Source organism: Abrus precatorius, unplaced genomic scaffold (genome assembly GCF_003935025.1).
Source record: "Abrus precatorius isolate BTA unplaced genomic scaffold, Abrus_2018 Scaffold6, whole genome shotgun sequence".
NCBI classification, from domain to species: domain Eukaryota; kingdom Viridiplantae; phylum Streptophyta; class Magnoliopsida; order Fabales; family Fabaceae; genus Abrus; species Abrus precatorius.
Genome location: NW_020874406.1, coordinates 9055681 through 9071598, shown reverse-complemented (window position 1 = coordinate 9071598; position 15918 = coordinate 9055681). Strand labels below are relative to the sequence as shown.

General features: G+C 30.8%; 2 protein-coding genes across 3 annotated transcripts in view; one reads left to right on the top strand and one right to left on the bottom strand.

Moving 5' to 3' along the window:
- LOC113869948 (serine/threonine-protein kinase TOR) overlaps window positions 1-6030 on the top strand; it is a 44884-nt gene extending 38854 nt beyond the window's left edge. The window contains exons 45-57 of one of the 2 annotated variants that reach the window (XM_027506503.1): window positions 121-201; window positions 997-1071; window positions 1150-1216; window positions 1294-1454; window positions 1570-1743; window positions 1907-2035; window positions 2123-2206; window positions 2725-2786; window positions 2867-2939; window positions 3026-3160; window positions 4194-4367; window positions 4449-4711; window positions 5218-6030. In XM_027506503.1, coding sequence (XP_027362304.1) covers window positions 121-201; window positions 997-1071; window positions 1150-1216; window positions 1294-1454; window positions 1570-1743; window positions 1907-2035; window positions 2123-2206; window positions 2725-2786; window positions 2867-2939; window positions 3026-3160; window positions 4194-4367; window positions 4449-4711; window positions 5218-5236 — 1497 coding nt within the window. In that variant the 3' untranslated portion in view covers window positions 5237-6030. The remainder of the gene's footprint in view (window positions 1-120; window positions 202-996; window positions 1072-1149; window positions 1217-1293; window positions 1455-1569; window positions 1744-1906; window positions 2036-2122; window positions 2207-2724; window positions 2787-2866; window positions 2940-3025; window positions 3161-4193; window positions 4368-4448; window positions 4712-5217) is intronic. The other variant, XM_027506504.1, reaches the window with a different exon arrangement.
- Window positions 6031-13395: 7365 nt separating this feature from the next.
- On the bottom strand, window positions 13396-15297 carry LOC113870118 (protein SHORT HYPOCOTYL IN WHITE LIGHT 1). The gene is given in 5 exon segments (XM_027506717.1): window positions 13396-13610; window positions 14494-14565; window positions 14898-14944; window positions 14947-15073; window positions 15287-15297. Coding segments are annotated over 5 exon segments (417 nt in total). The 3' UTR covers window positions 13396-13450.
- Window positions 15298-15918: the final 621 nt, after the last annotated feature.

Genomic DNA, 15918 nt, shown 5'->3' with positions numbered 1-15918 from the left:
TGTTTGTTTAATTCATTATGTTGCCCATCTCTGAAACACTGTAATATTATCATAATTTTTTACCTTGATGTTATCACTTTATTTCTTTTATAAAAATCTGTCAATACCTTGTTATTTCAGGCCTATCGCCAGGAATTATTAGAGGCTTATGAATGCTGTATGAATTATAAGAGAACTGGGAAAGATGCCGAGCTAACCCAGGTATGAAAATTTGGACATTTAAAAAATTGTAGCAAATTACTTGCTGTGAAGGTCATGTGGACGTGTTAATGTATTGGGACATAATCTGTTATAAATCTCAGTCATCCTATTCATGGTAAAAAAACACTTCCTTAAAAGTGGAACCCAAGAGACGTACCACCAAGACAAAAATCCTCATTATTTTATTAAATCTCTCCAAGTCCCTTGCATATCGATCAGGTCACTCTGTTTGTCCCTTAAATTGTCTATTTACTGAGCACCAGTGGACATGACAACCACTAAAGTAGATTTTGTAGAGATTTGTTGGCAGAAAAAGAAAATTGAATTCATCTTCAGAGAAATACTCCAATTGAATCCTATTATATCTATCAATAAGAAATGTTCCAAATTCGGGAAATTTACTATAAATGAATAGTTGTTTCTGAAGTAGAATGAAACGCAACATATATGTATATATAGAAAGACCTAATCTTAGAAGGTGCTTTAGATATTCAAATAAACTATGTCAAGAAGACTCCTGACTTTGTTAGAGGATTGAATTAGAAATTATAATTTGGTACTAGGAGTTATGTGGCTGACAAGAGCCTAAGCCCTCCAAACTGCTAAGGTAATTAAAAAGATTCGAGCAAAAGCAAAAGGGACAATATTCCTCTGTCATACTGGTTTCTGAAAAATGGAAGTAACCAAGAAATTTTGCAATCTTGACTAATATGGAATGCTGGATTTCAAAAAATTAAATCAATTAATTGTCATTTTCCCTTCCTGGAGTTAGTTTTCTAATAATTTCTTAGTCAGGCATGGGATATCTATTATCATGTATTCAGAAAGATAGACAAGCAACTTCAAAGTCTGACAACTTTAGACTTGGAGGTAAGAGTGATGCTTAGACATTATTAATTTGTTTTTGTCATTGTTATGGGCCTTAAGTTTTATGTGTTTTTTTTGTAGTCTGTTTCTCCAGAATTGCTAGAATGCCGCAATTTGGAGCTTGCTGTTCCTGGGACATACCGTGCTGGTAAATTAGTTTTATTACTTCTTCGATGCTTAATTATCTCTAGTCCTTAATCCAAAACTTCCATATCCTTATTTCAGATGCACCAGTTGTTACAATTGCATCATTTGCACGCCAGCTTGTTGTCATAACATCTAAGCAACGACCCAGGAAGTTAACCATTCATGGGAGTGATGGTGATGATTATGCCTTTTTATTGAAGGGACACGAGGATTTACGCCAGGACGAACGAGTCATGCAGGTAGTTATTCTACTGGCTGTTTCATGCTGTTTGTATATATTTGGTACCTGTTAAATTTTCTCTAGGTTTGTTCGTCTTGACAAATTAATAAGCATTATATCACTATTTTTGCTAGCTTTTTGGTTTGGTGAATACCCTGCTCGAAAATTCTCCTAATACAGCAGAGAAAGATCTGTCTATTGAACGATATGCTGTGATCCCTTTATCTCCAAACAGTGGTTTAATTGAATGGGTCCCAAATTGTGATACCTTGCATCATCTTATTCGGGAGTACAGAGATGCTAGAAAGGTCAGTTAGCATCCCCCTGGCAGTTTCTTCTATCCATTGTTCTCTATAGTCCCTGTTGCTTGCACTTACTAATGATTGGATTTAAATGATAATAATTGACTCATTGATGTGATAATTTTTTATGATTTAAGTTGCATATTTTTTTTTTACTCTTGTTGTACAGATCACCTTGAATCAGGAACACAAATGCATGCTCAGTTTTGCACCTGATTATGATCATTTGCCACTTATAGCTAAGGTGGAGGTGTTTGAACATGCTTTGCACAATACTGAAGGAAATGACCTAGCAAGGGTGTGTGATGTTTGTATAAATTTTACTTAGTATATGGTTTTCTATAACATTTACTTATCTCAAGTTTCACAACATTCCTACTCTTAGGTGCTTTGGTTGAAAAGTCGAACATCTGAGATATGGCTTGAGAGGAGGACAAATTATACCAGGAGTTTGGCAGTTATGAGCATGGTGCGTTCTTATTATGCATGTGTTGTGATCTTGTATGTACCTGACACATTTTATATATACTTTATAAACCTTCGACATGACAATTCAGCCAGGAAAGGTGGCCATGTTTTTTGTATGCCAGTGAAAAATTTGACCATCAAATGATGGCCTTCTACTGGCTCCCTGTAAGTTTTTAAGCTGGTTATAACTGCCACTATGAACATATTTTTTACTCCCCAATTGTCGGCATGATCTTGCAGTTTTTGCACAAGTTTCCTACCATTGAAGTTGACGACTTCTAAAATTTTAACATGCCTTGCAAATGATTATCTATTTAATTTATTCATCCCTCGACAAGTAACATAAATTGGATTGCAAGTTGCAATTTGTGGTAACTTTTGTCCATTGTTTAACATTTTCCATCTCATTTCCTAGCAGTAGTATCCTTGTTGCCATCTGCAATTTTACTTACCTGTTCTTGCTCTTGTTTATTTTATTGTTGTTTAATATGAGCTTAACTAGGGGTTTGGTTTTGCCAGGTTGGTTACCTTCTTGGTTTAGGTGATCGCCATCCAAGCAATCTTATGTTACACCGGTTTAGGTAGTCTATGATAAAGAAATTTTGCTATATTGACACTGCTTTATAATTTTCAAGCATCTAATATTTGTGATGTGTTGTAGTGGAAAGATTTTACACATAGATTTTGGAGACTGTTTTGAAGCATCAATGAACCGTGAGAAGTTTCCAGAGAAGGTGGACTCAAGAACTAATTATTCCTGATTTTGAATGGTGGCGATTATGGATATTTATTGTATCTCATCATTTAAGTTCCATTTTAGGTTCCATTTCGTTTGACAAGAATGCTTGTGAAAGCCATGGAAGTTAGCGGTATTGAGGGAAACTTCCGCTCAACTTGTGAAAATGTTATGCAAGTTTTGCGAACAAATAAAGACAGTGTTATGGCCATGATGGAGGTATAGATACTTGGATTCACCTACTCCTCTCTCTAGTTACCCTATGTGAAGTTCTAAATGATAAAAGTAGTTTTGGTAATGGAAGAATTTCAAATTCTACATTGAAATTTAGAACTAATTTGTTTTGGGAGTACATTTTGGTTTAGTAATACTACCTGTTCCATATATTGTACAAAAATTCTTGTCAAATCTGATGTAGCAGTCCAGGTCAGCATTGCCGTATCATTAAATATAATGCCATGGAAGTAAAATGCATATAAAATATTGCCCTATTTTTTAATTTTATAATTTGATTTATAAGATTAAACTGAGATTAAACTGTCACAGCATTTGGTAACAAGTCTTGGGATGTGTAGCATTACTTTGTTTTTTTTAGATAGTTAATGTGGGTTCCAGGTAATAGATAATTGACTGAAATTATTAAAATTTGTTTAGTGTGTTGAAAATTATTAAGGAAAATGTTGTAACATATGTTTAATGTATTTATTTACCTCTTACCAAGTGCTTAATATGCTGTATCGGATTAAGTGTTTCCTTATTTCCATAATTATTGTTATTGGGCTTGATTTGTCACCCATAATTTTGGCATAAATTTTATGACTATAGCTTTACAAATAGGTTCATTCTGTACACTGTAAATAACAGAAAATCCATTCATTCTTTCTCTTCTTTCGAGTGAAGACTATAAAGGTTATTAGTATGGCTTGATTTTTCGCACAGACACAGTTGTAGGTGAGAAGCAAAGTATGTTTCTACATGAAGTCTTTTTACGTTTCTTTCCTCTCACCTTCAAGCCTAATCTAACTATATGTAAAGGTTAAGAAAGAATTAGGGCAAGATGATCAGTTAAGAAGAAAGATTGGTTAAAGTTTAAGAAAGACTTGTAAACAATCATTATGTTGTTCCTCTTGAAAGAACACTTCTCTAACTGCAGATGTGAAATTGGGTCACATGTGAGGATTATCCCTCTAAATCATATTTTTCAGCTCCAAAATATTTGAATAAGTTGATTATTTGTTCTTCCTTCATTCAGGCCTTTGTACATGATCCTCTCATAAATTGGCGTCTTTTTAACTTCAATGAAGTTCCACAAATGTCTATGCTTACCAGCAATCATGTACCTCCTGTTGTAAATACTGAAGAATCTGCCCCAAATAGAGAACTTCCTCATCCTCAGCGTGGTGCCCGGGAAAGGGAACTTCTACAGGTATCTTCAATTCTTCATATTATATTATTCTGTTGCTTGCTTTTGAATAACGATGCTTATTTTATCTACCTGAACTAATAGGCTGTTAACCAACTTGGCGATGCTAATGAGGTTCTGAATGAGCGTGCTGTGGTTGTCATGGCTCGCATGAGTAATAAGCTTACAGGTCGGGATTTTTCAACTTGTTCAATATCAAACAGCCCCCTTCCACATGCTGTGGACCATAGCAGCTTAATTTCTGGAGACACTCGTGAGGTTGATCATGCTTTATCTGTAAAATTGCAAGTTCAAAAATTAATTATCCAAGCTACCTCGCATGAAAATTTGTGCCAAAATTACGTGGGGTATGCTCTCTTAACTCCAGTAGTTTTTTTAGTAAACATAACATTTCACACACAATGTGATATATGGACTTTGCAGTTTTCTGTCTCCTTAATTTTTCTTTTTGTTGAGATAAAAAGCACATATTTTTAATTTGATTTGATCATGCTAGAAATATGATATAAGACCATTTATGTGTCTTCGCCTCACAACTTACATCCTTGGTATAGTGGGTTCATGATATGGTATCAGAGCCTCTGTAACAAAGTGGTCCTACAGTTCAACTCTTGATTCTCCCATCCCTTTGATAAAAAAATTCAATTATAGCACAGGGTAGGTGGACTTGTGCATTGTCCACACTTCAAGCCCAAAGTAGTCCTGTGCGGCAGGAAGTGTTAGAAAAAATACAAAATCATTCATGTGTCTCCACCTAACAACTTCAACTTTTGGAAAACTTATTTCATGATAGATAATGAATCTGTTGTTAGCGAATTATGACTTCAATTTCTGTTTTCTCTCCATTTTTTAGGTGGTGCCCTTTCTGGTAATTCCCAAGTGAGAAGTAAATATTGTATATAATCTGTACATAGTGAAGACTTGCCATGGATCCAAGTTCATTTTGCCTCCTCCGTTCTCTTTCCCCTCCTTGCTTTTACCATCTTTTATTTGTGTATGATATGTACAGCCATGTCTCGACATTGCAGTGTAAAAACTGAAGCATAACACATGCTTGGTCCTTGTAATTCCGACCACAGTTTAACCGGATCTTTGTAAGTATTATATTTCCATTGGGGTGTGTTTTGTAATATACGTCGGTTAACAGCCCAACAAGATAGACATGGAACTACGTCACGGGCATGACAATTGACTAGGTATGTTTTTAACCTGATGTTTGATATCAGATGGGACAGGCATGAATAGCTACTGTGGATTAAAATACAAAGCAGAAACACCACGCGTGAATGATGATTGCACTACTCAATCTGATCATGAAGCAATTTGTGGATTTTAAGTTTGAATTTCTCTCTAAAGAATCTCCATGTTCTTCTATTGTACATATTGTGAACGAAAGTCAACATTTATCAGGAACAGTGAAATACAAGGCAGATACGCTTCGTTTAGCTTCCTTAAATGATTTCGGTGTACGCTGCGTGAAATTTGAAGCATGTTATAGGCGATATTTGCATAGGCCTATCCTTCGTTTAGTTTACGTTATTCATGTGTACTTCTACAATGTCGTCATTGCATAGTGTGTTTAACACCTGACAGTATATTTATGTTGTACATGTTTATGGTTAATTTCAATTAAATTTTTAATCATTATTTAGTTGAGTTATAATTTTAATGAGATTCGTTTCCCATGTGGGCAAACTTGGCTATTCACCAGAATATTGATTAATCATTAAATTATGATAACAATACGTTGATTATCTATATTAAATTTTCAAAATAATTTTTTGACGATTTCCTTCTGTTGAAGAGGTTTGTAGGTTAAAAACTGAAAATTAAGGTTCGCTTTGGCAAAGGTTCTAAAGAACAAAATTAGCATTGAAACTACGCATTTTTTAAAATGTTTCAAAACATCATTTTGATACTTTTTTCTTGGTTTAATTATGTTTTTGATTTATTGAATTTTTTGTGATTAATCTTTATAATTTTTTTTTTTTAAATTTAGTTTTTAAAAAGTTAAAAATTTATGATTTAGTCTTTGTTAATTTTATTTTTTTTTAGTTAAGTATTGAGTTAATTGATGAAGAGTTAGTTTAGCAATTTCACGTAACATTTTAGCATGGCATTTAATTTATTTATTCTTTTATATTTTTTATTATTTAAAAGTATATAATTATAAATAAATCTTGAAATATATTTTATATAATTGTATAAAAAAAAAATTTAACTTTTTTCCTTTCTTTTTCTTATACTATTTTCCTTCTCTATGCTCTTTTCAACACTCATTCTTCCTTCTCTTTTCACACCTCTTTTCTTTTCTTTTTTTAATTTCACTCTCTTTCTTAAATAAGTTGACTAAATGGAGAGTCAGCTTAGTAGTATTATGTGGCATATTATGTTATTTTTTATTATTATTTAAAATTATATAATTATAAATAAGTCTTGAAATATATTTTACATAATTGTATAAAAAAAATTTAACTTTTTTTCTCCTTCTCACACCTTTTAACCTTCCTCATGCCCCTTCCAGCACTCCCTCCTCTTTCTCTCCCCCTTTCTCCAATCTCATTCCCATCCTAATGTCATTCTCGCCCTCAACTCCAAACTTTTTCCGTAACCTCTCCTCATCCTCTTTCCCCCACTCCCGCCTCCAACTCCACTCCTTCACATCACACTCTTAACCCTAAACCTCTATTGTAACTCTTCCTTCCACCGCCTCTACTCTCAACCTCAAACCTCTCTTGTAACCCCTCCCTTACCCCACACCCGTAACCTCTCAACCTCAAATCTCTCCCGTAACTCCTCTTTTGTAACCCTTCTCCCTCTCCTTCCCCAACCTCACCTCACACCTCTAACTCCACATTTTCTCTTGCATCTAATATTACATTTTTCTTCACTCTGAACCTAATCTCGCACTCTCCTCCATCTCATTCTCTACTCTCCTACTCGACACCTCAACTCCTAACCCAAACTTCGCATCCAACTACATCAATTGAAAGAAAGTCAAAAATCTCATATCTTGACCTATAATTTGGTGAATCCTTATCATTGGTGTATAGTTGTGAGTTATGGCTTCTTTATTAGTAACATATATTTAATAAATAAAATTTATAATTTTTTTACTTGCTTCGCACGTTATCTTCATGTTTTGAACAAGAGGGCTCAATGCTTATGACTTGGAGGAAGAGGTGTCGAAAGGAGTTGTGGAGAAGGGAGTGAGAGTAAGAGTGAGAGTAGAGGTTGGGGGTTACGGGGATGGGGATGGGGAGTGAGTGGGGATGGGGCTAAGGGAGGAAGAAGACTTTCCTTGCAAATATGTAAATATGTTCAAGGATTTTTTTTGTAAATATTTATTTTAAATAATAAAATATTATAAAACAAATGATATAGCATGACACTGTGGCAATGCTGAGCTAACTTTTTTTCTACTAGTTCAACACTCAACAAAAGAAAGTTGATGGCTAAGACTAAACCCTAAGATCTTAACATTTCAGGGAATAAATTCTAACAAAAATTTTTGTAGGAACTTATAAGGATAAAAATATATATAAATATAAATTTTAAATCAATATTAAATTTGAAAAAACTTATATTAATGTAGGAAAAGTTGTGTGACACTAAAATAAAGAATACTAACATCTAAAAACACTCATTTAAAATTATAACTTATAAAATATATAATATATAGATCATACATTAAAATAAATTGTTAATGAAGTGTCAACTAGTTTTTAAATTATATAAATTTTTGTAAATTTAATTAATTTAATCTAATATTTTAATTAATAAAATATAATATTAATTAAAAATTATTAAACAAATTAATTTTGACATAATTTAATTATATATATATATGATCCATTGACACCAGGTAGAAGTCTTTTAGACTTACACTAAATTTCAACTGTAGAAATCAATAATCTAACGGTTAAAAAATTATCTCTTTTTACGCGCTTGTACTTTATTACTTTGATAATTTTTCAACCGTTAGATTATTTATTTGTATAGTTGAGATTTAGTGTAAGTCTTTTAGACTACTACCCGGTGCCAATGGATCCTAACCCATATATATATATATAGAGAGAGAGAGAGAGTGTTTGTGTGTGTGTGAGTATATGTGTGAAAATTTAATGATATCATATGTCAAATGTTAATATTTATATTTCTTAATAATTTTCTATAGAATGCAAGATTAACCAATTCAACTGTTAATTTGAAAATTTTTATTAACTAAATAGAATAACTTTACAAAATTTTAATAAAATATAAATATTTTATTCCAATATTTTACTTTAACGTGTAATATATTTTTAAAATAAAAATTAATATTAACTTTTAGATAAACTACTTACAAATGTCTAAATATATAAAATTTGATATATATTATTATCGCTATAATATAAAGGATTTAATAGTTTAAATTCGTCAATTTTACATTATTTGAAAAGTTGTTAAAAAGAGTAAAAGGATAATATTTAATTGCTTATGTAATAGCCTCAATTTTATTGCCAATGTTTTTTTAAAATAGAAATTTTAGTGCAGGGATTCTCGCTCAAGCGAAAAAGGATAATATCACTGCAACTATCCTCTCGTCTAGAAGGGTCTCGTTCAGGCGAAGTCGCAAAAAAAATTTGAAAATTCTCTGAATTCATTCTCGCTCGAGCAAGAATATTAGAAAACTGAGTAAAACTATTGTCTAATTTTTTCGTTTAGGCAAAAAAGAGCTCGCTCAAACAAGAACCCGCTTGCTTAAGTAAGAAATCGCGAGTTTTGAGGAGTATTTAAGGGACTTCACATTGAGAAATTTCATTATTTTTCAAACCACATTTCCCTCTCATTCTCTCTGTTCTTTCCATCTTTCTTCTTAGAGAAAACCTCCTTTAATTCTGAATTTCTCTCTGATTTGAAATCGAATGCTTATTCCACTTGAATTCAAGTAACTTTCTAGAGCCTAACTCTTCCATCTCACTCCTATTTTTCTATTCTCTCTTTTCATAATAGTACTCTACTTTGTGATGTTAGGAAGAACTCTGATTTTTGGTTAGCATCTCTGGTTAAAACATTAAGCTTTCCTCTAAATCTCATGAAAAACTTAGTTTTAAAAACCTATTTCTAGGTAAGGGAAGTTGATCCTAAACTCTAAGTTCTATTTTTATACTTTAACTTGAAAAATCCATAATACCCCATTTTTAATAATAGATGTGAAGTATTTTTTTTAAAAGTATAATGTTAAAAGTAGATTTTTTGCCATGAAAACTTATAGTTTGATTTAAGAACCACCTAAATTAGAATTTTATGATAACAATTATGAACAAGCAATGTTTTAAGAAGTTTTTATAGGCAAGTTACTCATTATATTTATATATATGTATTGCTGACATTGTAAACTATTTTTTTTTTAATAATATATGTGTTAGATGATGAAAAAATAAGAAATGTTAAACTTTAGGCTAGAAGACTTTATTAAAATCGAGAGAGTGTGATCTATGATAATATACGTATGAATTGTGTGATTGGTTAAGTCTAAAGGTATTCAACCTTCGATACATTGTATTGAATTATATGACGATATGTTTCTTTATTTCATCAATATGTGCTTAAATGAGATGTTTGACTGTTATAAAAAGTTGATGATGCATGATTGATTGATCTAGCATGACCAAAATGTTTTCTTCAATATATGTAATGTCGACTAAGTCTGAGTGTGTTTGAATTTAGACATGATTCATTGAAATAAATGAGGAAACAAGAGATAAATGAAATTGATATAAATATCTGTGAATTGCTGAGAAAATGTAAGTAAAAGAAAAAGAGTAATTAATACGTGTGTCATAAAAACACCGGTTGATGTTATTATAATATGTGTTATAATACATCGACAAATGAGATTATAACACATATTGTAACATATTGATTAGTTAAATATTTCGAAAAGAAGTATATCTTTAAAAATATAAATAATGGGATTGTTTTAATAGAAAATAGAAGAAGAAAAAACTTGCAAAATTAATTTGGCTCCAGAAAGAAAAATCTTGCATTGTGCAAGTTTATGCCTAGTACTCAAAGCAAACTTTAAGCATAAGAAGGAAAAAACACAAAAAATGTATTCTCATATGAAATTCTAAACAAACCAATATAAATACATAAGTTAAAGATTTTTATAATGTTATTGTATAGTGTTTCTACCATTATACACTTTAAACCGTTAAAATTTTTATGTGACTTTACCTTAAGTTGTATGCAATATAAATTTATCAAATGAAGTTTTAATCTTTTTATTAACAAAATTTTCTTTAAACAATTCAAATATATTTATTCCTTTTATTAAATGAAATTAATTTCATATTTTAAATTTTCTTAACTCATATCTCTAACTTTGATAAATTAAATAACTAAATACTTAATTACTTAATTTTATTTCTTCCTTTTTTTATACACTTTTTTACAACATCGATATGTAATATATATTGACTTTAGTTGTCCAATAAATTATAAGAGATTTATATATAACTTACACTATCTTAAATCTCTTTCAACATGAATCATAATTCAAATATAAATTCAAATAATTTATTTATAAATAAAAATATTTTTAAATGATTTGCAATATGTTTGTGTGATCTCCTTTTACTTACTATATTTTTTATCCTAGGATGTATGTATAATAGCGTTATCTTATATCCTAAATATTACAATCTTATCAAAATAATTTTAATCACAAAATAAAATTTCTTTTATTAAACTTAATTTTAATTAATCAACTTCATAAAATATTTTTTTCCTTTCCTAAAGATACCAATTAATATTTCAATAAATAATTTTTTCCTTTAAAAAAATAATATCTTTTGTTTAAGGGTTAAATAAATATTTTTTAAAATTAAAATAAATTTGCATAATTAATTTAAGATAATTGTTATTTAAACAGATGTTATATGGTGCTAATACCTTCTCTACATGTAAACAAGTCTGAACTCATTTTTTGTTTCAAAGATCGTTTTTAAAAATTTTCTCAATGTTTTCTTTAATAAACTTTGGTAACAACTCCTTTGATTTTTGTAGAAAACATTTTATTCAAAAAAAGTATTTTTTTAAGACGTTTTTGCTGTACCATTGCAACTCTCGGTGCAACAATTAGTGTGATTTAACATATATATTAGGACAATATTGATTTCTATAAACAATATGATTTTAATGTGCCATTGTTAAATTTTCGTATGAATAGTTCAGAGATACACTGGAGGTATAGAGTCTAGAAGTGATTTGAGAAATATGAGAAAAATGAGAGTGATGAATGCTAATAGCAGATGTGTACATAATTAATAGTGAAAGCATTCACATGCCTCACACTTATTTCCTCATTAAACCCTTAACTATACCTTTGATATGAATGCAGTATAACGCACACATTGTATCCGTGTGTGGTGGCTGACCGACGACTATACATACTAGCATAAGTCCTAAAAACTAGGAATAGTATGTTAGCAGCGATGTAGGAGCCCGTGAATACCTAAAGTATCATTATTTGATAAATCTTTCAGAATTGAAATGTACAAAGTGACGAGTTCAAGGATTGAGTGATTGTAATTGATTAAATATGAAATGATGTGTATGAATAACTTTTGTCTGTTAGAATTGTAAAAATAAATTATTTCTATTTTGATGTAAGATGTATTAGAAAATATTTTCTACATTACTTTGATTGTATTATGAAATGAAAATTTAATAAGGCAGATGATGCTCACCCTTTAAACATTTTCAGGTAATGAAGAGATAAAAAAAGATTGATTCGTTTTAAGATTATACTCACGTTGAACTGTAAAGAAAAAAACTACTCTATGAAGATTTAAATTATTTTAAAAGAATATAATAATATTGGTTAAGTTTTCATTTAGATATAACGTAGAAATATAAATATTTCAAATGTTAATTTTAAATTTATAATATTTTAATCAACCTTATTATAAATAATAATTTAAAGTGTATGTATAATATTTAGTAGTTAATTACTTTAAATTTCAATTTATACTCAGCTTTAGAGATCTAATTTGCTTAAAGACAAATTTGTTTATATTATAATCCTATATTATATAAATATATAACATGAAATTTCAGCTTTTACTCCATTTAAGAAATTGAATTGTAAAAATTACATTTTCATTTATGTTATCAACGAGATTTATATATATAATTTTTACCAAAAATTTTCTATACCATTTTCTATTTCAATCTAGTTTTATTAAGAATTACATGTTTAATAAAGAAAAATATTTAAATTATAAATAAGGCGTTACATGTATAATGTGATTGATGCACCACTTATTTGGTACTTTTTTGAGGATATAATAATCATAATTTATATTGATAATTAGAATTGCATTAAGAAATGCTTCAAGTAAAAGTGTAAAGATTTGTTTGATGGTCAAGACAAGAGTGGATAGATTAGAATAACAATCATATTTGTTCTTAATTAATTGTTTGTTGAGCCATAAAAATTAAATTAATTTATCTTGTTACCTATCCTATTATATTGAATTAGTGTAATTGTTGTTCTCATAATATAATTGAACTAGAAGAGAAAAGAAAGAATATCAATTATTTTCTCAAAATATCTTTAATTTATTATATTACCCCCCTCTCTCTCTCTCTTCTCTCTATTTTTAAATATTTTTAAAAATATATTAATAATTAAAAAATATATTAATTATTTTTATATATTAATTATTTTTATATATTTTTTAAATTAAATTTTTTTTAAATAATTAATATATTTTCTATGAATTAAAAATAAATAAATTAGAAAAATAAAAAATAATAAAAAAATAATAAAAAATTAATTTAATAAATATAAACAAGATGGTGATTTTGTCATTTTTTACATATTTTTGTCATTTTTTTATCATGTCAGCATTAAACACTGGGTATAATAAAAATTTATCGTGCTAATACCATATCCTATTCCTGTTCAACCCTGTTATCCTATCATATCCACCAAATGGACCCTAAAGTTTTTCCTCCTTTCCTTAATTCAATTTGTCTTTAAAGAGAATAATTGGTCTTAATAATGACTAGTTTGTGCATTTCTTCAGAATGATTCAACGAACTAAAGTTACAGGCTGCACACCATTCCATGCATTGTTGTCTACATCAAGTTCTTCCATTTTTTGGTGTTGGCTGTCTTGTAAAAGACTAACACCAGACCATATTCCACGGATTAATAAGATGCTTACAAACATTACACTTCAAGTGTGCATACTACCTGCATTGAACTATACTAAATGCATCAATACCAAAATGTTTAAGGTAGAACAAATGCAGAAGAAATCAGTAAGTGTTTTGCTATATCCCCTGAAATATTCTCTTCATAATCCTCTTCCTACTTTATAAATTATTAAATGAAAAGTGTGTACATTTGTTGTCATGAAAACGTGAAAAGCACTTAATAGTTTTTCCATTTAATAATTAAGAAAATTTATAGGCATATAAGGTAGGAAATTTAGAATTATTCAATCCGTATATAGAAGCCCCAGGTAGCTCTAAAAGCCAAAATCCTGAGCAACTAAGAGTCCAGTACAAGAATTCATCTACTTTACACTCACTGCCAAAAAATCAACTGGCAAAATCAGAACCGTTGCATCCTAACATATACTGCCTGGTCTGCATAACCTTGTGCCACATTTTATACATCACTTTTGCAGTGAGATCATTGACCGTATATATCTCACCTTATTTTTTCTAAAATTAAAATAATGTTAATGAAAACAATCTACGAACGTGAAAGCTTTGACAAAGTCAAACTCTTGGATTATGAATTTTCATGATACCATTGTTTATGATTTCTCATGTTTTGTATATGGTGCTTTGAGCAGCAGTAGCCCAAAAATCAGGTAGAATCCTTTTCTGGTCAGTAATAAAAGCTTGGAAAACAAATGTAGAAAAGGTAAACTCACAAAAATGCTATCGTATCAAATGTAACAATCTCAAAACTACAATGTCGAAAATCACCACGATCATCATTAAATACCCAAAAGAAATACCCCTATGCTAAGCAGAAAATATGTCAAAAGGTCAAAATTCCACAAATGGCATTCAATAATGATGTTAACAATGTTCATGGCCATTTTAAATGAATGAAAACAATACCTCAAGAAATGCCTTCGAAACCCACAAGAACGCCAGCACCAGGACCCCGTTAACAGAAAATCCCACCGGCATCAAAAGCGATGTTGAATCTTCGAGATAAAAAATCCACACTTGCACATTTTCTATTAATGTGGAGATAGGCATAATCATAACTTGCAACTATGAATAAACAAAGCTGGAAATTTTAAAGCAAACTAACTAAATATGGCGCTATTAATAAATTGACTTCAACAGGTGCATATATATTTTTGAAGCAGAACATCAAGAGTAAATATCCAACGTACAGACAGAATATAGCTAAATTTGTCTGAGCATGTGGAATGAAAATCACATCACAAAAAAAAACATGCAAAAAGCGACAAGAAGTGAAAATCTCACTCCAACAGGGATAGTCCTACCAATTGTGCTGAGATGGGGAAAGGGAGAACGGATCCAACTGCTTTCCTTTTGCTCTCTTTGAGACTTTCAACACATTCTGAACGAACCTCCCCAACAGATCCAAACTCCGTTCCTCATCGTTTTCATCGTCGCACGTGCGCGGAACATGCGCCAAATTCTTTCTTCCCTGAAACAAACTGGATTTCAATCACAATAGAATCTCGCATAAAGGAAGATCGAATTCATGAAAATTGTGATGTAGGACCCTGTAAAGAATAAGATAGGAGCCGTTGAAATTCTGTTGTAACTAACCTGTTATAAATAACAGGTTCAGCTAGGATCCATTCATTCAGTTTTGTAAATCATTTCTTGTAACATCATTCTTTCAATAAAAAAATCAGTTCGGTTGCCATTCTTCCATTGGAGACCCTACAATTCTTAGCTTTCCTTCGTGTTCTGAGTATCACCTAGATTAGCTACAACAATTGGTATCAGATTTTACCTTCCAACCACAATTCCGCAATGGCCGACAACACTCGTGCACAATCCCTTGTTCGCGAAGCTGAAGAACGCATCAATGCAAAGCTTGGAGATCACGACCTTCATCTAAATGTGAAAATTGATACGTCGGATGCGAAGATCGATGGCATGGAGGAACGTCTCAGGACTGCAATCGAAGAACAAATCATGGCGTTAGGAGCAGCTTTACGGGCGCCACCTAGGGATTCTCCTCGACATTCTTTTTCTGCTAATCTGGGTAACAATTCTCGACCCTATTCATGCAATACTAGACTAGCACGCTTAGATTTCCCAAGATTCAATGGCGATGGAATCAAGAATTGGATTATTCAATGTGAAACGTTCTTCTCTATTGATCATACTCCTGTTGAATACAAAGTTCGATTAGCGGTGGTTCACTTCGAGGGAAAAGCCCTTCTTTGGTATAGTGCTTATGTTAAGAACATTGGCCTCGAGAATCTGCCTCTCTGGGAAGATTTCACCGACGTTCTGATAAATCGTTTCAGAGATGTGTGTGAAGACC